Raw genomic sequence first — 24646 nt, forward strand, 5'->3', positions numbered from 1 at the left:
ATGGTGCGAAATTCGAGTTGTTTTTTCGTGTTAATTCTTTCGGTCAGTTCCCTGATCTATGGAACTCAAAGTGCAAATATCCTAGGACTCTTTCCTAGTCTGAGTCCTTCTCATCTGATCATTTCGATGTCAGCAGCCAAGATTTTGGCCGAACAGGGACACAATGTGACCGTTGTCACTGTTCTAGAGCCAACGGTGACCCACAAGAATATCCATCTAGTTAAAGTGCCAATGACCAAGGAGGAAATTAAGCAAAGGAGCGATACCATTGGAGCAAAACAGAAGAATAATAGCGGAAGTCGACTAATATCTATTCTTAACATGTCAAGTCAAATGGACTCCATGTTGAGGAAAATGGCAGATGCCCTGAAGGCCAAACAAGTTAAAGACTTGTACTTGAACAAGGGCAATCAATTTGATTTGGTAATCTCTGGCTATTTCATGAATGACTACCAACTTGGATTTGCCAGAAAAGTGAATGCTCCCGTCGTCGTTTTGGCTCCCAATCCACCCAGCCAGATGCTAAACTCCCTCATAGGTAGTCCCTATGACCCTGTGGATAAGAATAAGGATATGTCTTTTGGCCAGCGCTTGGATAGCTACATAACCAGTCTAGTCTATGGGATATTTGAGCGGCAAATCGACCAGCGCAATCGTCAGTATTACAAGTAAGTGAAAGTATAAAACGCTTTAGAGGTCTACACTGAATTTTTACTTAGGGAGCTCTTTGCCGACGACCCCAATATGCCGGAGTACTCGGAAGTTCTAAAGAATACATCCCTGGTGTTCTTTTGTTCCCATGCAGCCAGTGAGGGATCCATACGACCTAATGTCCCAGCTGCCATTGAAATTGGCGGTATACATATCAAAGATAAGCCGGATCCCCTTCCTCATAACATAGAAGAGTTTCTGGGCAATGCCACTGATGGAGCTATTCTCCTCAGTCTTGGTTCTAATGTCCAGGGAAGCCACATCAAGCCTGACACAGTGGAAAAGATGTTCAATGTCCTCTCAAAACTGAAGCAGAGCGTCATCTGGAAGTGGGAGGATCTGGAGAAGACACCTGGAAAGTCGGATAATATACTCTACTCCCGTTGGCTGCCGCAGGATGACATCTTGGCGCATCCAAACATCAAGCTCTTCATAAATCACGCTGGAAAGGGAGGCATCACCGAAGCTCAGTATCACGGCAAACCAATGCTTTCATTACCAGTTTTTGGAGATCAACCCGGGAATGCGTTTGCCATGGTGAAGAATGGTTTTGGACTTACACTTAGCCTGCTGACTCTAGAAGAGCACCCCTTCGAAGAGGCCATCAAGGAGATCTTATCAAACCCACAATACAGCCAAAAGGTGGCCAAGTTCTCTTCCCTTTACCGAGATCGTCCAACAAGTGCCCGAGAGTCGCTAGTCTACTGGACAGAGTATGTCATCCGTCATCATGGAGCTCCTAATCTCCAAAGTCCTTTGGTTCATATGGACTTTATAGCTGCGAATAACCTGGATCTATACGTCTTATTTGCTGCTGTTTTAGTTGGCCTTTTATTGATTACAAAAGCCTTAGTACAATATATTATCAAAAGTATAATCTCAAAGCCAAATACCGCAGCGAAGGTCAAAAAGCACTGATAATTCTATAGAAGATTTAGAATATCATAAACATATTAGATTACTTTTTAATTAGGACTCTTAGAAATCTATAGTTTTAATAAAGTGATAGGACTTTAGTAAGCTTACTTAGTACTTACATAGTATCTTAGCAATAAACGCCAACAATTAAAGCCCAAATCCTGGGAAGAGAAGAAAAAACAGTATTTTTACAGTCCTGGGATCTTTTACTTCTCCCACAAGTTCAAACGAGTTCAGGCAAATAAACTCGGAATGTTTATGGGCTTGTGCAGAAACTACTCTTCCGAAACGAGTCTTTAACTTTGTGATTTCTTGATGACATCACCGGCAAAATGCCCTTTTAACTCGGGAAAGACAGAAAGTCCGACAAAGTCACAGTGAATTGGCATGACTATAACCATTATGCAGTGACTATATAAAGTGTAACTACAGATGCTTGGAAAATAATTTAGCGTAAATAAAAACCTGATGTTTGGTTAATTTTCTTTTCCATTTCCCGCCGAGATTCCCCTCACGCACCGCACAGGAGAACCAAAGTAGAATAACAAGTGGAAGTGCCAGGCCCAGATTCAAAGGCCTAGGCTATAACCACAAACTGCAGACACAAGCTAGGTTTTTATAGTGCCGCACTGTGAGAAAATATTATAAAGTATATTTATTACATATGGTGTTGTTTTGTGGTTTATATATTCAATTTTGAAATATACATAAAAAGTTATCAAAAATAAACATTTAGCAAGTAGAACAAAATTATACAATACATGGTGAATCAAATATAAATTTCGTTTCGTGCACTTTGATATATGCACCTGCTCTGGCCATTGCTGTTGTTGGCCTTCTGCTGATTTCCTGCATCGCTGCATGCAAGTTATGTCTCTATCAAGTTTAGTATTTGTATCTGACGCCGCGGCGTGCAGAATTCGCAACCAACTTGATGCATGGACGCAGTTGAAGCGCAACGGTTGCCGCAACCACTCCAAGTACAAGTACAGCAGCAACAGCAACATCTGCAACAGCAATATCTGCAACAACTCCTATAACCGTAACCAGCCCATTCCCAAACCAACCCAATCCCAAACAGCGTTCTCGGTGTCGCAATGCGTCGCACGCGTAATTTTCTCTCTTTTTTGTAGTTATCTGTAAATACCCTTTAAATCTCAATAAACCTGGGTAGATTGGGCTATGGGCAGGCATACATAAATTTGTAATTATTTTTTTTATCATATTTGGTTTTGAAACTAAGTTGAAAGTTGCGTTTTGTAACCCAAAATAAATGAATATCAACACTCAAATAAAAGGTTAACTGTTAAAATAAATCTAACCATTATATAATGTTTGTTTTCTTTTTTTAATCCTAGGTTGGAATGCGAAAATCGCACCGTTGTGATGATGTTCTTCAGGCCATCAGTTTAAATACCAGTTTCATACCGGGTCTTTTTCACTCAGAACGCTTCGCTTTTAGCCATCGCGCATTTTTAAGCACATTTTAAAGTCTCTTTTTCTTGTGTTCGTCTCGTTTTCTGCAAGTGGCTGGGGGGATCCCAAGGCGGTCCATCGGTCCCAGCCCACCACAACCCATCTTGGCCCATTCGGCCATGGCCATGGCCATCCCATTCCCAATCCCAATACTCATTTCCCATTCCACAGAATGGCCATTCCATTTCGGCTCGGAGCTCATAACTGTTCTTGACGCGCTTACCTTTGAAATTAGCTGGCCCGGCCAATTCCAGCGTGCGTTTTGGGCCATTCTGAGTGACAACGGCAACGGTCACGGCCAGAAGAAACTAACTAGCCACGCCTCTCTGGACCCGCCCCCTGCTAATCAACTGCGTATTTCAATTTACCGTTGGCAAAGCAAAACAGAAAATATGGAAAAAGAGTGGAGGTGTGCACTAAGAAAAGAATAGATAATATTTTATTTTTAAATATTTATTTCCATTAAAGTTTTCCTAAAGGCTAATATATAGTGTTAATATATAACCAAATTTTCGCATATGGTTTTTAAACTATCATGGTAATACGTTTTTCTCAGTGCTGTGAAGGCGGAAAGTGACTAAGAAACAGGGAGTCAAGAACTAGAAGTGATATTCTGCGGGGGTACTTAAGTTAATACCAATTTTTATGCGACACCCGTTAGTTTCGGCATATTATTGCCGACGCTCCATTATGGAGACTCTGCGGATACAAGGCCTCCGGACTAGAGAGTTGTGCAAATTGTGGGAGATCTTTGTGCCATTTTGTGGTTATGTACCCTGGAACCCTACCCACCACTCCGCTCCACATCGCATTAAGTCATTTTCCCATTGAATCTGCTCCAGATTCCCACACAATTGCTCTGCCCACTTGAGCTTCTACCTCGCACTTCTCTCCCTGATTTATTTATTTTGCCAGGTCTTACTAATTTTTATTTGCTTGCAATTTCTAACTCTTTCTCGAAATAATTGCGAAAAAAGCAGCTAAGAAAATAAACGGAATTGGGCGCAGGGCGAAAGTGTAGTAAGCCACCTTAAATGGGTTTGGGCCATTAAATCTGCGGTCCGATGAAACTCATTTGGGCCGCTTTGTTGCTTTCCTCGCTCGTCGGATTTCTATAAAGCGAGCTTTGGCTATACCTATAGCCTAATGGGTCTCTGTGAGAGCCATTCAAAGATAATCGCCGAAAGCTGCACAATTAACATTGCCAGAGTCTGAGTAGATTCAAGAGATTTGACTTCGATTCACTAAAATGTGACGAACAAGGCAATTCCAAAGCTACAACTGAGGTCAATTTCTAATAAAAACATTTATGTGAATGGCCCATCATAATTTCTCTTTAAATACTTAATTGCTGGCAGATGTCATCTTTTCTTTAAACATTTAAGTGGCTACGCTGAAATAAATTAAATTATTTAAATATCTTAAGTAGATAGTTAAGATGATATTTGCCTAAAATTTATTTGGAGATCTAAAAATATTTGTAACCATTAGAATTTTAATCTTTTTAAATTGACGAAATTTAGCCATTTTCTTGATTGTCTAAATAGTTTAATAACTTAATTTAAACAAAACCACTTAACACAAATATCCAAATTATAGAATGAAAATGTTTCTCCTAGAAAGGTAAAAGAACTCATTTAGCTATCAGTAACTTAAGGTACTTAAATCTTGCTAATTATTTTTTCCCACAATATTAGAATTTTCTCAAATAAATTATCATTAATGCTGACCTTTTTCAGCAAAGGGCCTTAGTGTTAACAAGAAATCTATTTTACCACCAACTCGCACTTTACGGTCTCCGCATTTTTAACCGCTCTTTAGGCAAACTAATTCAAACTTTTCCCATGCGTTGCATTTCCCAGAATTTTCACTTTGCATTCCCGAAGGGCCAATCCCGATGCTCCATAAAGATTGCCCATTTCACTATCAAATTTTTAAGCCGTATCACGCTGCGTCCGATGTTCCGGAGAGCTATGAACCCAAAAGACCTAAACCTTGTGAAACCCATAAAAAGCAATGATATGAGGGAAGGGACAGCGGGGAGGGGAACAAAGACATCAACAGACAGCAGACAATGCCAACGTTTTACTAACTTAATTCTACACCTCGCATTAATCAGGCCCCAGCACAACCCGACATAATTATATGATTAATAAGCACCATTGTGAGCGAGCTGCGCGTTGGATGAGCGTGAAAATGAAAGTGCTGTCGATGGAATGGTATGGAAAAAGTATGTGGCAAGGTGGGGATTACTTAGCGGCGATTGCCGCGCATGCGCACTGCAATTTTCCGTTGCACTTTTCGAATTTCACATCCCGCAATGTTTGCAGATTCCGTTATTATATATAGTATAGTATAGTATAGCAAAACCGCGCGATATTGTATGGCCACCTCCAACGTTTCCATTGTTTGCTTTTAATTTTCGACGTGCGAGCACAGACAGGTGCAATTATAGGCGCTGCTAAGTGCAGTGCGATCACTCATCTAGCGGCGCGAAAGCCCCAGATATAGACGCCTGGGTGCTGACTTATTGACAGCACTGTGCTCGCGCAAAATTTATTCAAATCGAACGGGATTGAATAATATTAATTAGTCTGATATTGAGTTAATAAGCTTGCTTAGATAGACAGACCTACCATTATCACCACCTTGATTTTTATTCAAGTACCTTATACTATTCAACATATTTTTATTAAAAAGTGATTTATATTTTATACTTTTCTACACAGTGTTCATATGTTCATTTTTGGCGTGCGGAAAGTTGGTGTCAAACGCGCTTTCGTTGGGCATTAATAACACCAGTCAATAATACATTTACCCGATGTGTCCCGAAGCTGGCACGCTCTCTTTGAATGCAATTAGGGTCACATGTGATGGAGACGGAGATGTAGATGGAGCCGGAGATGGAACATGGACCATTAGAGCTCAGCCACCGCACCACATTGGTGGCTTGACTTGGGGCCAAAAAGCAACGCCAAATGGTTGCTGACAAATGTCAGAGCACAGTGGGCAGGTAAACCTTTTTAATAGTCTTGCCCTCAAAATATATGTTTAGAGTTGTGTACACAGAAAGAAACACAAAGAACTCTCATTCTCAAAAAAAAAAACACGTGAATTAACAAAACTTAAGAATGTTTCTAAAATTATTAGATTTATGATCAAAACTCGAACCTTTTGCCAGATTAGTATTATTTTTCCGTGTATGTAGATATTGGAAATCTTAACATGGCCCGTGAATTGGGTTAGAAGCATCGCATTGCATTGGCACGGATCGAATCAAGCCATCGATATCGATGCCAGCCAACACTGCGTATACGTATGCCGATCCAAACGAGAGTACGAGTCGAGTATCGATGATGGGTCGTTCTGTCTTCGCCTGATTTTATGCCGCTACACACGATTACTGCAGATGATGAGCTGCTGACGGTGGATGTGTTGGCCAATGTGGGTCATATATAGTATGCTTAGCCACGGAAAAGTGTTTCTAGGCTGCCGTTGACTAATATCATCTGACAACTTCTGCGATCGAGACATGAGCATTTCATAGTCTTTAGCATGTTACGGAAATATTTCAATATTCAAATTCAATCTTGGCCATAATTCACATGCAATGCGGTGTAATGACGTCCTGGGGGCTTTTCGTTGATGATAAGAAGGCTGTCGAACAAGCAGCTTCAGGTAAAAAGTTGGAAGGTAAAAACTATAATTATGTTGAGACTACACTACACTCTGAAGAAAGTAAAATTAAAAGGTTTAAGGAAATCCTAGAATTATAATTTGCTCTATAAAATTATACTAGCTGCCAGGAAACTTTACCCAATCTTATATGAATTAATACATAACCCTCATAAATATATTTTCATCAACTACTGTAGATATTTCTCTAAGTGCGTTTAACCAAACCAGTAATTTAATTACGTGGGCAAAGAAAATTCCGTTAAGAGCAAGCTATAATTTACTTACCGGACCAGTAAAAGTTAATCTGCAACTAAATATTAATTTGGAGATTAAACATTTTGTGGTTCGTTTGGATTTGAATTCTAAAGGTTCTGCGCAAAGGGAACATCTCATTATAGGGAGAAATAATTAGTAGTTTACCAGATCAAAGAAGCTGTATTCAGCCGGGTAATTAAGCATAATAAATGATCTAGCTGTAACTTGCTGTCTCCGCCTCAAAGTAATTTATTTACTCCAGTTTAGGACGGATGCTTGAATCGGAGGTGCTGCCAACCATAATTTACAGCAATTAATAATAGTTAACTGACTTCATGGAAAGGTTTTCTGAAAGCCCACAGCACTTTTTCCCACAAAAGTGAAACAAAAGTAAAAGCTAAAGGAGATTTCAAATGGAAACTGCGAATTTCTCTATATAAACAAAGGCCACAAATTATATCAGATATCAGTGGATATATTAATATGTAATAACATGTATTCCACTACTAACAACCATGGTTAACCAAATGAGACAGGCCATAAAACACAACTGCTACACATGCATAATGCAATGATATTGCGGTTTTACATTATAATTTCAATTTCAGGCCAGAGCTGTCAGCAGATGGAACTGGGATGCTGACATCCATGGGTTAGCGTTGAAAATGGGTTAACTGTGCTCGGAACCAGCTGGATTATGTGGAGCGACTGTGGGCCTATTAAGACTTTAGGGGGCTCCAGCTAAGCAAGTTAATTCTAGTGCTGAGCCAGATTTTTACTCCCTACCTGCCGGGGCAATCAAGCCTATTATTTGTTAGTTGACTGAGGTCGGAGAAGCCACAGGATGAATTGATGGGCTTGTGGCAGGCCTCAGCTCAATACACTCAGAGAAAACTGTACTAGAGAATCATATTTTCTCGACTCTTTCTTAAAGATAACATTTTTTTTTGAATACCTTAAGATGCATTACAGTTATTACGCCTGATTATCGTTCTGTTGAAAAACTTTCTTTCTAAAAGTTGTTTATCATTAAAAAAATAGAATAACAAATCAACGTTTAATACATTTAAATTACACATTATTCTACCCCTACGTATTATTTCTAGCCTAGTTGGCTTAAACTGGTTTGCTTGTACTAAAAGGAGAACAAAATTAAATACCCATACAGGGGAATAAATTAGCAATATAATTATCTTTTTACGGCTTTAATTTTATGTGATTTCCCCCAACCAAACCGACAGCATCCTCTTTCTCTGCGTGTAGGCCTTGATAAATTGCTAACCAGTGGGTAATTGCTAATTATTAATAATTTAATAGTTGGAAAATATGAAAAACGACAAGCCTGCCGTAGTGGAGAGCACTAATGATAATCATTAAAGCTGGAGTGGTGCCGCAGGGCCAAGGTGCCACAATATCTGACAGTTTAGTTAAGCAGCTGCAATAAATTTGGCCAGCAAACACGGGGAAGGTGGAGGCATCTTTTCAGCCAAGTTGCTGCAGATTGCATGCGAAAACTTCCGCAAGCCTTCGCATCCGCACGTCCAAAGTTTGTTGTGCACCCCGGGTTCCACGGCCCCGAAGCAGCCAGGAAGTGGAAGTGACACATTCCGGCCAAGTCAGCAAAGCCAGCCAGCCAGCCAGCAAAGCTAGCCTGCATTGTTCTCAAATCCTTACTGACACACTGGAATTGTTTTGCCAACAATGTCGCTTGGTCTTGACGTGGTTTGTTGCTCATTTGTCGCCATCTGCCGCTGCCTCTGCCACTGCCACTGCCACTGCCTCCTCATTTTGCCGCTGAGTGATTGCAATCTCATTATGTTCCCCTGTAGTCCGACATGGGTTTCCTCTTTCCAGTCGCACGAAGCAGAGCAGAAAAATCCCCTGGCATTCCGAATTATTCAGCAAAATTGTCAGACAAGCGATAGCGGTTATACATTGTTTTAGACTTGTTAAATCGTTAGGCATTCTTAAGATCCGGAGTAGTTTCTGTTCTGCTTATGTGCTTTCCGATGCCAATCTCCAGATGCTGCTACTTGAGAATCTAATAACTCAATGAAAACTTCCATCCGATTCATTTACATTTGTGTATATATTATCGAATAAATGTTCTAAGTATAATACGTAAATACAACTTTTTGAGCGATGTTTCGTACGTTGTTGCAGCTTACTAAAATATTGGCACATTTTTAAGAATTTTGTATAATTCATTTAAAGTTACCATCCAAACTAAGATCAAAACTGGGACTATCTATTATCATAACTTACACAAGCAGTTTTAAAGAGTTGCAAGGCGGCAACGAAAATAGGTATAACTTAAGTCTGTAAGAACTATGCCAAAGCAAAGTGCATGTTGTGCTAAACTTTTACAATCATGATTAAATCTAGTCATTATAAATAATTATGTATAATCAGATGAGTTATAAAGAGACGTCTTGCTAAAAACAGAAATTTTAAAACAATGTTTAAGTTTTGTTCATTAATTCATTGTCTCATTTGTTCTTTTCAAAATCTTAATAATTGTTTTAAAATTTCCTAATTTTTTACAGTCATCGCACGGACAAAAAACGAAAGCAAGTTAAGAAAAGCTTAATAATTTTACACTTAATTGGCATATTGTCCTTTCACAAATATACATACAGATATATGCGATATATATAGTACTTCGGTAAATACAATCCATATACGATTCTTAAAGTCCATTTGTAGATAATTTTTTGGTAATTGACCCACTGTCCCCCCGGGAGGTGCAAAGTAAAAGTATCTAAAAAAAAGGATTAAAGCTAAAAGCAGCGGCGGGTATTGTTTCGTCGTTTCAGGAATTGGGAATCCCCTCCAGAACCCGGTCATTTGCATAGTCAACACTTGGGCGTGTTGGCCCCGCTGCTCACGCTGCTCGTCTCCAAATGCTGCATCAGCAGCTGCTGGAGATCTGCTCGGAGGGCCCGTTCCTCGTTGATCTGCAACTTTATCTGGGACATGTCCTGCTGCATCTGACGGATGGCTGTCCAAAGTTGGCGCAATGTCGGGGTCATATCTTCGTTTTCAAGGCCTGCTTTTCGATTTGTGTTTCGGTGGATAAAAGAAAATCGAACAGAGAACAGAATATGTTAGTGTTGTGTGTGAGAGAGATCGGATGAGGAGATCAGTGTGTATAAATGGCAATGTACAAAATGTGACTGTGTGTGGGTATAGTAAAATGGTTAGGCGTAAATCATAATTTTAAGCTATATTTTCTAAAAAAAAACGTAAGAATGAATATATTTAAAACACTCTAAGGCAAGAGAACTAATTACATTTTGATTTAATCCAACTACAGGACATCAATCTAAACGCTACTCTAAAAGTTTAAATGTATATTTAGATTAATAATATATTAAATAACATCAAAAAACACACAACCACACAGACAAACAAGGGCAGATTCGTCTTGTAAAGGATTTTATTCATGGTTCGCTTCGATTCGTTGAGTTATCTCTCTCTCTTTCGTCGACAATTATCAACTCAATTACAGTACAAACGTATAAACTGGTTAATAGTAGAGTATATAGTAGTTCATTTGGTTAGACAACGTTTTTTTTCTTTCACAAAACACTTAAAAAATAAGTTCGTTTATCCTTCGGTCAATAATGCACAACAATTGGTTACTTTGATTTAGTTGCTGAATCTAGCTATGACTAACATTTAAAGCGCACTCTTTGATTACACATTGCTTGCTAGGCAGGTAACAGAGATTTAAGTACAAAACTCACTAGGTCGATGTCCTTCGAAAAACACAGATGCAATAAGTAGTACGAGTATATCTAGTAGAGTTTAGACTATGGCAATTAAGCACATTTGTGTTTGCTTATGGCAAAATTGTGATCCACTTTAGTTTGGCCAAGTAAAAAAATATAATTCCTAAAGCCGTGGACGGAAATTTAAAGCCCTTCTGTTCCAGCTGAACCAAAGTCTATAAAATTTCAAAATATAACCAGGAGTTGCACTTTTCTGGCAAGCATCTTCTATTAAAAACATCGAATAGCATCTAAACTAGTCTCTCTTTTGCCAAGTCTTTTCACAGATTACATATTAATAATAAGCTAAGTTAGATAAAAAACAATATAGGCTAAGCACAAGTTCTAGTTATAGTCTAGATGTTAGGTGATTCCCTCAGCTAACTAAATATACATTTCAGTTAACTGTGCGAATTGAAAACACATCAAGGCGCAGCTTAAGGCTAAGACAATCAAAACGAAGTACAAGTTATTTGTCCATTCGCTTACAACTTTATATAGATCGCTGGTCTAGAATCTAAGGCTTGTGGCATTGAAAGCTTTGCGCAGCCAGTAAATCAACTAAAAATCAATAAACAATTTGCACACAGAGCGCATTCAAAGCAAAGCATCTGTAATTTGTATCTGTATCTGGAGCTGGAGCAGCGGGATGCGATATGCGGATGCGATGCGATGCGATGCGATGCAGATGACTGATGAAGGCATGATGATGCCCCAAACCCCGACTCAAACATGGTTGATCTTGCGCCACTGTTTCATCACAAAATTACCGCAACACCAGCTGCCCGATTGCCGTTTGCTACCATCGGCATTGAGTTCCAAATTGGCCGAGGGACCTCCTCCATTGCTCCGCAGCAGTTCCCGCTCCACATCGCTGTCATCCGATCGTTCTCCGCCAGCCAGTTGAGGAGTGCTCCTTTGAAGCGTACTAGTTCGTAAGGCTCCGCCACAGTTCAGCAGATAGCCGGCTCCATAGCCAGCATAGCGATGCGAGGTGGAGGTCTCGAAGGAACGGTTCAGCCGGCGATCGTAGAGACCTGGATGTCCTCCCGGATTTGGCTTCACTATAGTGGTTGTGGTGGTGTTTCCAGGGGATCTTTGGTACGTCTGCTGTGCCATCAGCTTGGGAGCCGGCTTATTTTTCCTCGGCAGCAGAGGTGAAGTGCAGACATTGTCATAACCAGAGCCAAAGCCGCTCTTTAGGCGATTTAAGGACTTTCTTGTGGCCCTTTCCTCTGATAGAGCTCTCTGGTAATCCTTGATGGAGGGCGATCCACCTCCTGCTCCGGATAAAGAGTACCTTTGCGCAGGCGTTGCATTTAGCGAGGAAGACACCGAAGTGGAGTACAGGTTAAAGTTGTTGGGACTCGCCTCCCGCCAAATAAACGAGGAGTTCAAACTGCCGGCGGAGTGCTGACGTCCTGTTTGCTGCTGAGGATGATGTTGCTGTTGCAGGTGCTGCTGCTGCAGATGTTGCTGCTGCTGCTGCTGTTGCTGTTGATTGAGGTAGGGTGAGTTGCCGACATTGGCTATGAAAGGCAGCTGTGGATTGGAGGTCGAGAAGGTTTTGCTCGTTTTCAGCTTGCCACCGCGGATGGGCAGACACGGAGTCCAGGGTTGCAAGGCTATAGATCGGTTTGGATCAGGTCGGATTGGAATAAAGAGAGAGAAAGAAATGAAGAGACTTGAAGAAACGGAAAAACGAAATACCAACAACGACACAAGAGGGACAAAAGGATATCAAAAACCCACAAAACAAAAGCGAAGAGATCACAACAAGCCAACAAGGAGACAACTACAACGATTAAATGTAAAGATGGTGATTAAAGCTGGGATAGTATGTTCCTAGAAGGATGATTACGACACCAAATTAGGAATGCGGCCAGAGGATATAAAACAAAAGTTACCAGTTCCATTACCAGTAGCACAAGGATCACAAAATATACCGGGTTTAGTGAGTAGAATCAAGAGTATGGGATAAGTGTGCAAAAATGGTTAACTTAAGACCTCCAACCATAAAATCAACATATATACAGAATGTGCAGATTAACTTAAGGTTAATGATTATGAATTAGTCGAAATGAGGTTTGTCTTGGGCCTGGGAATGGGAGTGGGAACAAACACGGCGGTAAGAATAAATTAAACTAAATTTTACATTGGTAAAAATGGGGTAACAAAAACAATATTTATTTAATATAAGAAACAAAATAATCTAAATTCAATTTGTGGTCAATACAAATAACTATGGAAATACAAAATAATTGACAATTTTTAAAACAAAAACTTTGGTTTCCTTTACGCGCGGCTTAGCACCAATTGCAGAGTTGAGTTTGTGGATCTTAAAACGAAATCAATTGCCAATTGTACAACTAAAAATCGATTGATTCTCTTAAAAATAATTTGGTAATTGGTTAACATTTTGTAAGCTTAAAGTTAATGGTTCAACTAAGCCTAATACAATATTCTTGGTTAAATTTTGAAAATTATTCCTGGTTTAATAATGCAACGCCTGGTGAGAAATGAATAAAAACCATGAAATAATAGAGCAACCAAACCGACAAAATGATAAATGGTTTGATTAGCGCCTGGACTTTTAAGTGAGTCTGTGTTTGTGTGAGGATTGTACAGCTGTGTCTTGTGTGTGAGTGTGTAAATAAGCAATTTAGCTAACAATATTTAGCCTTTGTTCTTCAGCAAATGAAAATCATAACTTCGTTCGGGGGAGCACATGGAAATGCTTACAGCTAGATGAAGCACATCTGGGATGGCCGGCGCCACTTACCCGAGTGAATGGTGTTCCTAGCGTTGTTCTGATACGCGGCACAGTACGCCTCAAATACCCGAAGCACCAGGGCATCCTCCTCGTAGGTGGGCTGGTTCTTCCTTCCGCTGCAGTAGCTTGCCAGGGCATTGCTGGAGCTGCTGCCTCCGCCACTCCCACCGCTGCCACTTCCCGAACCGGTAGTGGCATTCAACAAACTAGGACGCAAAGGTGGCGTGGGACGCAGGCAGCTGATGGTCCAGTTAGCTGAGGATGGAACATACGAGTTAGAGAATGATTCTTAGTTGAATTAGGAAAAAGTTACAGTGTTTTTTATTAAATAAATAAGATTTGGATATTGGTATCTCACCCTTTGTGCTTCCTTTCCTTGCGTTTGGCACCCCCATTCCCGCCGCTGCCGCTGCTGTTGCTGCCTGAATTGCTGGACTGCCGTCCATGGATGACGCCGGGATTGGAGCTGCTGTCTTGCTGTTTGGTGTCTGGACTGAACTTGATCTGGGGCCGGTTGCCCCCAGATGACTTGGCAGACTTGGTGGTTGTTGTGGATGCAGATGATGTGGTGGAGGCTGAGTGGGCATGTATTGATTGTAGCTGAGGTGGTGATTGAACGACTGGCTCCGTTTGTGATGCGACATCGAGTTGGTGGCTGGCGAGCCCTGGTGGCTGTTGCTCCCGCCGCTGTTGGCGCTGGGCGGGATGCTGCTGGGCGTGGCCGGAGGACGGCCGCCGGTGGGCAAGTGCAGGCTGTGGTTCGACGGCGGCGACATCTGCAATGCCAAAGTTATATAGTTATATAAAGAGTTTTAATCAACTTAGTCTAAACTAGTAAAGTTAGTTAATTTCATGATCGGAGAATTTGTATGAGCACCACCAAGATCAACAGGATCGGCGGTTCAATAACAACAAGAAAACGTACAACGGCAGGCGTAGGCAGGTCCTTCAGGCAATTCCTGCAGCGAGCAAAGCGCAGCAAGCAAATCGAATCGAATGCGTTTGTTTGTTTTTTGATTTGGAATTTTCATTCTCATTTCGAATTTGTGTGTTGCTGAGCGTTAGATAAATGTTTTGTAATTCGTTTAGCTTTTGGACAGATGAAATTTCAACTCAAAACAAGGTACCAATGATGATGAATATTTTATTGCAGTCGGTGAAGGATTGATTGTGATTATTAATTGCCTTTGGACGCATAAATGAAAAAGAAATCTTCATAATTATCCTTTCGAAAATTACAATTTTAAAAATTTCTACTTGCCAAAGGCTATAATTTTGTTTTTCCAAACATTATTTTTAGTCTTTTTTTATTCGCAGGATATTCTGTTCAGCGATGCTTATTTATCTGATCAATTCCCTTTAAAATTTGAGTAAATACTCATTTCATACTGGGTTAGTCAAAGAATGTGCTAATGAGGAAGCTTTGTGTGAATTCATTGGTGACATTTTTTTTTGGACGTGCTGCATTTGGCCAAATGTTTTGCTAGTTGGTCTGAGCATTAGAGGTTTTTGAATTTAAGGAACATGAGAGAGCAAAACGAATTTACAAAACAATCAAACGGAACACGTGCACGGAACAAACGCCGCCGGCCAGGAAAACCGGATGCCATTCCGAAGGAATCCTCAGGTCACCTGGCCGGCGATCTATTTCGGTTTGCTTGCCTTCTTCGGCGCCGGAAGCAACGCGGCCCGTACAAATGGGACAGTCGATTGAGGACGAGTCGTGGATGGAGGCGATCATGCCCTCATCCTCGCTGCATAATGGACAACTGGAGGAAGACGTGGTGGTCGTCGTGTTGGTGGTGCTGGTTGCACTGCCATTGTAGAAATCCGCACAGTTCTGGCAAACTGAACAATACAATGCGCCTTCGCTGTAGTCGCTGGCTCCCATCGAACAGAAACAGCTTGAGCACACCGACCCCGAGTCTTTGGAGTCCTTGGAGTTCAGGCTTTTGTTATAGGCGTGAGCTATGCCGCGAACCACTTCTGGCGGCAACCGCTCCTTTTTCCACCAGTGCGCATACATTCCCGATCGAAAGGTGGCCTGAGGTCCCAGTTGATCGGTGGAACTCGAGCTAAATAAGAGATCATTTGGACGGGACATTTCTGCGAGTCTCATCCATGCTCGCGCTGGAGGGCAGGAAAATACTCCTGGTGTTCACTTGGACTTGAGCAGAGCTTATGCAGGATGATTCCTCTTTGGGATTTGTGGGTGTACTGGGCTCATCCGGCAACTTCTCAGGCTGTTCCTCTAATGGATCCGCAACATCCTGTGTGGCCTCTGGTGTGAGGAACTTCTCCCTAAACATTCCGCACACATCAAACCTCTCTGGTTCCACATTATCCAGCATATCATGGCCAGCGGCTTCCATCGGAAAGTATGATTCTGGGTTGGGAGGGTCTGGTGAAGTAATAGTACAACTGCCAGCCATTCCGCTGTCACTCGAGCGTGGACTGGGACACTGTGAGCTCTCGCAGCAGCGGCATTTCGTGTCCAAGTGAAGATCCGGATCTCTGCGGGGTGGAGGAGGAGGCGGCGGGCGATTTGACATCTGCAGAAACTGATAGCTAATGCAACGTCTTATGGACTCTCTACTTTTTCCGTCGGAGGATTACGTTTTTTAGAGGAGGTATCGATGCAGAGTTCGGTGGTGGAACTACTTCTTGTAGCTGGATTTGGAGCTGTCTTGGGATTTCCCGTCGAGGGACTGTCACTCTTATGGGAAGTCCTCTTGGCCAAGTTAAGATTATGCCCCGGAAAAGGCGTTAGCTCTCTTTGCAGCTCTAGAGGATTTGCCAGGACCTCGTCATAGTTGTACAGCAGCTCCGCCTGCAGTTTGTCCGGAGCTGTACGACACGCCGCAGGCAGATCCATGGAACTCGAGTGCAACTCCTCCTCTTGCTCCGCATCAACGCTTTGTTTCTGCATATCTTGGCGATCTCGCCATGTCGGTACATAGACCTCCGTATTTTTGCTTTGGTTAAAGCGATTACCCACAAATATGGTGGGCATACTGTGACGTTCTGTCGGAGAGGCCGGCAGTGGAGTCGGTGGCCCTTGGACGCTTGCCTCCCGGCTGAGATCATCGGGCATACTGGCCAGGTTTTCGCATGCGGTAAACGTCCCACCCAATCTGGCTGCATACTTGGAACTGGCATCGGACGCCTGTTGCTGCAGAGACCATGGTTGTTTAAACTTCACTGCCGGCTCCTCCTCTACGCAGTTTGTAATACTGCCACCCAATCCCAACTCTAAAGTGGCCGTGGAAGTATGCACACTGGAATTCCGAGTAGTGGACTTGCGAGCCAGGGCTCTTAGAGCCCTAGATCCTATTATAAGTGACTCTTTTTTAAGCTCGTTTTGTGCCAAGACCTCGTCCGTGTCCACGGAATCCAGTTTGATTAGATTAATAGAGGAACAGTGCCTCCTGGAACTTGTGCCATGGTCAACAAAAGTACCCGTAGAGTTGCACATGGAATCATTGCGCTTGTTCTGGTAAAACTGCACATACTCAAAGGGATCTGAGTCGCAGGAATGCAAAAAATCATCTTCAAATTCATCATCGTAACTTTCCGAATCCGTGGGAAATTCGATGGCATCCTGCCGCTCGAGCTCCGATTGTCCCGAATCTTGATTCGCATTGAGATCCTTCAATTTTGCAGCCGCCTTGTGACAGCGCTTCTTACGCAACGCAATCCTCTTGAGATCAATGCTCTGGCGAGCCTGTGGATAAAGCAGCATCTTAACGATGGCACTCCTTAATCCTCCGCCCTTCACAAGTCTCGCGAAGTGGGCACTTAGATTGGCGTACGGTGCTGTGGGTGGGTAATTGCTGGGCGGAAGAGTCAGCCGGAGGGGTCTAACATGACATGGTGGACCGGAGTAGTAGGCACAAAGCGAGAATCGCGTACAGTAACCCCGTGAATCCAGATGTTGATTCAGCTGCTCACGGTTTAAAGTGTCGCCAAAACGAAACGATAATAAAGGTAAATATGACAAAGGTACACTACTTACATGAGCGGCATTTAGGTGTCCAAGCGAGGAGTTACTTAGGTTGCTTAGCTGCCTCTTGATGCCCATTGGCAGGCTTGGATTATTGGCATTGAGCAGCTCCACCCATTTGTTGGCCTCATTTGGACCCTGACAGACGGCCACAATACGATCAATCAAAGGACTGCTTATCTCGAAGGCGTTCTTAATGGAATCCGTGTCCTCCAAACGATTCACTATGATCCCAGTCAGAGGTAGTTTGCCCTGGGTTAAGAAAGGATAATAATAAGTGATCTTGATTTTACATTAATGCAATTTCCTACCTCGTAGATGAACGCACTCATCCGCTGGCTAACGCTAAGGAAGAGTAATGTTTGCGGGAAGAGAACAAAATATCGATCGCGATGATCAGCTCCAACAGCCACACTGCCCATGTGGATGATGTCTCCGAAAGTGCTCAACTCCTGGCCCTGCCATCCACGCACTGGCCCAGTGAGCACCTGCAGCTCCAGTTCCTTCTGCCGACGGGTGGCCGAACAGGTGGCGGCTATATCCTTGTAGACGGCAACACTTCGCTGAGTGTCGCCACGATCTGGATGGCTGCTCTCCATATGCCTTTCCAGCTCCTGCAACATAGCAGAATATTTATCTAGCCGCCGAAAGGGCTTCGATAGGCCCGTTGTGAGTACAAGTAATCCAGGAGTGGCGGCACCCTGCCTCTCCATATACTTTTCCAGATCATCCCTGATTGGTAAGAAATAAATTTCAATTAATTGGAATTGCAAATAAATTTGTTAATATGTTTTATCTTTTTATGCAATGAAATTATGGGTTATATACATTTCATGCCCCAAAAATCTAGATATATAAGAAAACGATTAAAACACATGAAATTTGATCACTTAAGATTTTCTATTTTTAACAGAAAACAAAAAGCAACTATAAATATGAATGGGCATAATTTGCTACAACAAAAAACTATATTTCAGATCTGTTAAATTAATATTTCCCAACTATTGGTCCTTTCTTCTAACTTTTAATTATAGATATTAAAAATTAAAGTTCCCTAAAAAGAAGAAAAAATTAAAGTTCCCTAAAAAGAAGAATCTGCTGATTAACTTACTTGTACTTGTCCAAAATAACTATAGCCTTTGGATGGGCAGCACAGTAGGCCTGGTGGACCTTCTTCATCAAGGGGGCACTGGTAATGAATAGTTTTCCGACTCGATCGTTGCACTCCTCGATCTGGATGAGCAGATCCTCGTGCGTTCGCACTATCTCCACAAAGTTGCACATTAGCTGGGCGTACTCATCCTGGCTAAGACTGTACAAAACACAAATAAATAGGGAAATTTTGTTAACTTGAATAACTTAAAACTTACATCTGCGTTTGTTGCATGGGCTCTAGAAAATTCTCGAGCAGACCCTGTAGCTCAGCCACATGGGCCCGCTCCGAGTCGAGCAGATCCTTGAGCACCACGGATCGATACTCCTGGATTTCCTCCGGCGGCCTAATGGTCTCCGTCAGAGGCAACTGCGCCTTGCACTCGTTCACATAGTTGCTGGGAAACCAGCCAGTCTTGTCGTTTAGCGTTCCCTCCCACCAGCCGCCATCCTCACGCTGGGTGACCGTGATGAGATCGCCCTTCTGGAAGCACAACTCATCGTTGTTGCTGCCAATAAAGCTGTACTCCGCCTGCACCACCAATGGCTGATCCATTGTCGGGCTGTTCAAGGCTGCTCCGGATCCGCACTAGATTGCTTTGACTGAAACGAGGCGATGGATGTTGAACTTGAAATATCAGCCAGGCAATTTGCTCAATGAAATAGCATATGTGAACATATCTCTCTATTCTTTATACAGCACCTACGCATTATTGCAGCGATGAGCAACATCATTGCCGATCGCTTGGAATTCCTCTAGATTTTTGGCATTAGCCAAGCAATAATTATTGCCCAAAAAAAAACCAGAAAACATTTTGAAAACATATGTCGAGAAACGCGTGCGCAAGTTTCTTGACACTTTTCCGGCGACTCCCCTCCGGCATTTTCTTTTCTAACCCATTGCAAGTGTCTGGAAAACTCGTGCGAGCTACATGATGGCCAAGGTCACACAAGCTGCGAAAAGCCATTAAAAAAATTGGGTAAAAATCACTCACATATTGTGAAAGAATAACATTTCGTTTAGAGCCATGAAAATAATTTTAAAAAACCGGACAGGCCAACGTATAAATCATAAACAACGACCATGTCGTGTTTGAAAATATTTACGATCCAGTTTTTTTATGGGTTGTCCGAACAATTCTTTAACAGATCAACATTTGAATCCAACACATTGCAAATCGATGAATGTTTATGATAATCGTTAAACACTTTTCGTTGACGGAAATGGGTTGGGCTTTTTTCTTATTTTGAAGGCAAGTGCATTTGTGATCCATGAAATCAGTAATCTATTAAAAGAAGCAAATTTGTAAAAATATTTTTTGAATATCCCATCAAATGTACAGCGACATTGGACAAACCTACTACACACAATAAATTCTCAATGTTCCATAGCTCAGTGACATTATCTTTTGTATGAGCGACAACTTGTAAATGGTCATAAAATAAATACAAGAAAAAGTACATGGCTTTCGTCACTAGTAGTGAGTCATAAAAGTATAAAAGCCGATAACCAATTTCTGTAGTCTTTAGAATCATAACACAGAATGCTAAATAATTTATAATTTAACTCAAAAATATGTCAAAAACCTTACAATTTTACTTATATATATAATTAGATTAATCGCATTTTTGTTCTATTGCAGCAATGTGAATACGCAAAAATATGAATACCATGTTTTTATTTTGCCCAAAATCATTTTTTTTCTCTGCTGGGCTACTAAAAATAAAAAACCGACAAAAATATACATCTTTGCGACTAGCGAGTCCCATATGGCAAACGGGAACCCGGCCAAATGTTAGTGGCTCTTCCGAATAGTTTTTTCCATTATTTTACAGGGTCCCAAGAGATTTTCAAGATTAATTTGATGATTTTCCTAAGAATTTAGACCGAGAATATTTCCCTGAGGCAAGGTCACGTTTTGGTTGCACACACGCATAAAAATGCCTTTAAATTGTCGCTTTTTTTGCCACTCAGACACTCGAATTTATATGTACACGCTTAGCTTTTTCTATTATATAGGTGATATATACTTTTTCAACAATAAATTGTTGTACGAAAATTTGCCGTTTTCCGCCGTTTCTGCTGCTTTCAGACGTTGCACCGCACGCGTTCATTGCTTCAGCGAAACTGGCGAGAAAAGCGGAAAATACAGAAAGACTGGCGACAAATGGCAGCCGAATTTTCCACGGCAACCGAAAGTGCCACTCTCCTCGTCATTTTCTCACTGTCTCAGTGCGGGATCGTGAGAGAATCGAATATATTTCCACAAATATATAGATATATTCGAGCGTTTTTAAACGGATACGTCGCATATTTTCACGAAAAATCAACAAAGATGTGACATATAAATATGGATCCCGGGTACAACTTTTTCATCAGCTTTTCCAAAATGGTGACTTCAGTGGATCGTGCTGTATCTTAATTTTATTTCATTGAGAAATAAGCGACAGTAGCTACGGCACCAGAAGCATTCCTCGGTATGCTTTTGTTTTGTGTTTTGAAAAATCCCATAAAAATATTTGTGCCAAAATATAAGTGGAATAGGAGAATGTTCATTGAATGTGAAATCTACCATGTTTATGGGAACATTCATCAATCGGAAAATTCTGCATATATAAGTAGGTCTTGGTCAGACCACTTTGTGAATTATTTGTGAAATTTTCACCTGTTCCGTTCAGTTTCCTGCTGGCTTATATATATGCTTTATACAATATGCCTGTGATTCATGCGACATGTCCATGGAATGTGGTTTCTGTCACAGATTATAGGAATAAATCTAGAATATAGTGATACATATGTTGTCGTTTAAGTAATAATTTGGCATTATGGTTTTAATGGGATTATGGCTTTAGGAACGTGATATATATGAATTTCAAACGTTATATATTTCAAGATTTTCTAGGCAGATACAATTTAAGTTCTTAGAAATTTATTTCAAAAACCTAAACTTTTTAATACATATGATTATAATATTTTGTATTCATATTTAACACATTTTGACAACCAGAAAATAGTATTAATACCATCTTCGAAGCTGTCATATATAGAGAATTATGACATACATGCTTGAAAATTACAATGCAAAGCATAGCAAAATCTATGCCATTTCCCTCCGCTTCGCTTAACCCTGAAATCACTTTAAGTCCATGGCCGACAACAATCAAATTTCCGTAGGTGGAGGTGCTCCAAATGATGCAAGCGGAGGTCATATGTGCATATGCATAAATGCAGATACAAAGATGCGCACATGCAGATATGTATCCCATTGAAGCTCTCAGAGCCAAATTTTAATTAATTCATTAAACTGGCACATGGCGCCGCACAAAACAGCAAACGCAACCTCAAATCCAGATACAGATGCAGATTCAGATATAGACTCAGATACAATATGCCCACGCTCTCTAAATATACGCGATCTCTTGGTTATTAACAATCTGTCGCTGAAGGCAGAAATCAAATGAATGTCCTACGGCTTCCGGAAATGCGCAATTTGACGAAGAAGAAAACGTCGCATCCATCGGAGGGGGAAAACCTCAAATCAAATCGCCGAATGTTTATTTTCGTGAGGCGACAGAGAACGTAAACAACATCGACGGCGAGAGATGCGAGAAAAGCGAGTGGATGTGCTTTTGTTTTGCTTGGCAAAGTCAGGGGAAAAGACAAAAAAAAAACCAAAACCAAAAATTTATGCAGTTCTATCTTGTCACGACCGGATCCGGATCGCTATCCCTACTATACCTCATCCGAACTGCACTCAATAATGCCCCTTCAATGTGTCAATACTGAGATTTACAGGCTGCACAGCCACCACTTGAGATGCATTTCCTCAGATATATAGACATAATATAATTTGATTGCTTCACCGTATTTATAGATACTTCGTGGCGGAGGAAGTCATCGTTCTGCATGCCCCATGCCCACACACAAAAGAGGTGAGCGAGTGGGAGTTCTTATAACTTGAGGGTATTGAAAATCAAAGTTCTCGTATTGCCAACATTCCCAAAAACCAGGTCAACGGCGGAAATATGAAGAAATGCTGTTTCTTAGCATCCACAAATGAAAATGAATTTATGGCCAAAAATTGATACCCACATACAGATATTTCTGAAATGCTTTCATTAAAGCGCAAAAATAACAATAATAAAGCACAATGAGGAAAATCGCAAGTACAGATAGATACGACTTGGTTTTACCCCTTGAAAATGTAGTAATGGTCTTTATATAACTTTAATTTATTAAGAAGTTTTTATAAATTTATTTTGTTACAATGATTTTTCAGTATAGTAAGAGGACAAATAAATTTTAGTTCGCCGTTGAACCTTCTGTTTTCTTTAAGCCGAAACCTAAACCTCATTTGTGAATAAAGAAAATAACGAATCTGCATTCGGTTTGCCAAAGCTTTTCATAGGAAATTCTCTTGGCAGCAGTTCAAAATTGTTCGGGTAATGATGCTTGTTGGTTCTGGGGATCCAATAGGGGAATGTGGGACTTGGAGACAGGTGGCAGGGACCGAAACGTGCCTCCTTCATCGTCCGGCAGAGCACTTTATTTTCACAGCGAATGCTGACAAACAAACACTATTCGGAACGGGAGGCACGGGATAGGATGCCCCATGTAGGAGCCATTGCTATTGACCCAATGGATTATGCAGACGGGCTCTTCAGCCTCGTCGACTTTTCGGAGACGGCGCAAAGGAAACTTCCCCAAAAACCGGCAACAAATTACATTTGCACTAGGAGTAGGAAGTTGAACAAAGAAATGTGTTGAAAGTACAGAAGAGCTTCAAGAAAAAGTCCATAAACCATTATTGAGCCGTCGATCAATATTTTTTTTTGATACTACACTGTCTATCTTGCTACATTTTCTTTCAAGATATTAATAGCTTTTAAAGGCACCATATTTCATCCTAGTGGTACCCTACAAAGTTCAATCTTATGAGGTTGCACTCTAACTGGCATAGTGGGGATGTCTATTGATGCCTCTACTTGGATGCGTCATCGCAGGGCAGTGGGGTTAATTTTCTGATGCCACTGAACTTTTGGCCAGACGAATAGTTATTGGAAAATCTGACTCATTTTCATTTCCCAGCCAAACTGTCTGAACTGTTTATTTTTTATTATTATTATTATATGAGCTCACCTTCAGCTGCGTTTCGTTTTAACAAACATTTGTTGCTCCGTTTGTTGTTGTTTCTTGTCGTTCGTTGAGCAAAAATAGAATAGTGAGTAATAGTGGGTTTTTCTTCGATTTCGTTGTTGTTGCTGCTATTTCACCCTTATTTTTATATACACAATTAGTTATATACTAAAAAAGAGCACACTTTTCACTATTTATTGGTAGTTTTTTCGGTTTTCTATCCGATGCGAACTGCACTCACAAATATGTAATTCGAAAAACTTGTTTACTTTAGCGCCGATTTTGTGTTGTTTAGGGTCAACCAATTGGTGCGCCCTTTCGGTTTACCAGGTGCACTTATTTAAGCACTATTAGCAACACTCTTTTCCCATGGCAAACATAAATAAAACACAGAGCACGACCAAAATAGAAACCTAGAAAACCAGGGCTGCAATCGCCCGCAGCTAGACTAGCGGTGTGCGCGTGCCAACAGGTCCTTCTCATCGATAGTGCCATCGATGGGCCATCCAGAATTTATACCGATATTTTGGTTTGTTAAGGTTTTTAATAATTTTAAATTTAATAAATTTAAGATTTAACATATTGAATTAGAAAAGTTTTAATCCTAAATGAGTGATTACAATTTTGAGTTCGATAATGGCAATGTTAAAACACATATAAATTCAAAAATTCAAATGCAATGGATGTTGCATATTATCCATTATTTGGATAGTTTCAAAAAATATTTGTATATTATTTAATAAGACACTACTATTTAAGTAATGTAAGAT

The 24646-nt window shown here is 41.0% G+C and overlaps 2 protein-coding genes across 4 annotated transcripts; one reads left to right on the top strand and one right to left on the bottom strand.

Annotated features, from left to right (window-relative positions):
• LOC108115439 (UDP-glycosyltransferase UGT5) lies at positions 1 to 1785 on the top strand. The gene is made up of 2 exons (XM_041818456.1): positions 1 to 668; positions 720 to 1785. The coding sequence occupies exons 1-2, from the start codon at positions 1 to 3 to the stop codon at positions 1627 to 1629; spliced, it is 1578 nt and encodes a 525-aa protein (XP_041674390.1). The 3' UTR covers positions 1630 to 1785.
• A 7323-nt stretch (positions 1786 to 9108) lies between these two features.
• LOC108115498 (rho guanine nucleotide exchange factor 7) lies at positions 9109 to 24313 on the bottom strand. 3 transcript variants are annotated; one of them, XM_017226987.2, is made up of 9 exons: positions 23880 to 24313; positions 18958 to 19342; positions 18699 to 18899; positions 17899 to 18319; positions 17600 to 17839; positions 13943 to 14360; positions 13594 to 13839; positions 11582 to 12436; positions 9109 to 10087 (listed from the first exon to the last, which is right to left on the bottom strand). In XM_017226987.2, exons 2-9 carry the CDS (start codon positions 19293 to 19295, stop codon positions 9894 to 9896), a joined length of 2913 nt encoding a protein of 970 aa, XP_017082476.2. In that variant the 5' UTR covers positions 19296 to 19342; positions 23880 to 24313; the 3' UTR covers positions 9109 to 9893. The 3 variants fall into 3 exon arrangements, with proteins under 3 accessions (XP_017082476.2, XP_017082477.2, XP_017082478.2); XM_017226988.2 differs by lacking the exon at positions 11582 to 12436; XM_017226989.2 differs by lacking the exons at positions 9109 to 10087; positions 11582 to 12436 and adding an exon at positions 12976 to 13320.
• Between the last annotated feature and the right edge of the window lie 333 nt (positions 24314 to 24646).

The sequence above is a fragment of the Drosophila eugracilis genome, unplaced genomic scaffold (assembly GCF_018153835.1).
Source record: "Drosophila eugracilis isolate 14026-0451.02 unplaced genomic scaffold, ASM1815383v1 contig_1197, whole genome shotgun sequence".
Classification (NCBI taxonomy): domain Eukaryota; kingdom Metazoa; phylum Arthropoda; class Insecta; order Diptera; family Drosophilidae; genus Drosophila; species Drosophila eugracilis.

Excerpts from the sequence above, each read along its gene's own strand:
- LOC108115439 (XM_041818456.1), top strand. The coding sequence starts at position 1 with ATGGTGCGAAATTCGAGTTGTTTTTTCGTGTTAATTCTTTCGGTCAGT. Across the intron at positions 669-719 it reads CGCAATCGTCAGTATTACAA|GGAGCTCTTTGCCGACGACC; the intron begins GTAAGTGAAAGT and ends ATTTTTACTTAG.
- LOC108115498 (XM_017226987.2), bottom strand. The coding sequence starts at position 19,295 with ATGGATCAGCCATTGGTGGTGCAGGCGGAGTACAGCTTTATTGGCAGC. Across the intron at positions 14,361-17,599 it reads GACACCTAAATGCCGCTCAT|ATGTCGCCGCCGTCGAACCA; the intron begins GTAAGTAGTGTA and ends TTGGCATTGCAG. Across the intron at positions 12,437-13,593 it reads TAGGAACACCATTCACTCGG|CCTTGCAACCCTGGACTCCG; the intron begins GTAAGTGGCGCC and ends ACCGATCTATAG.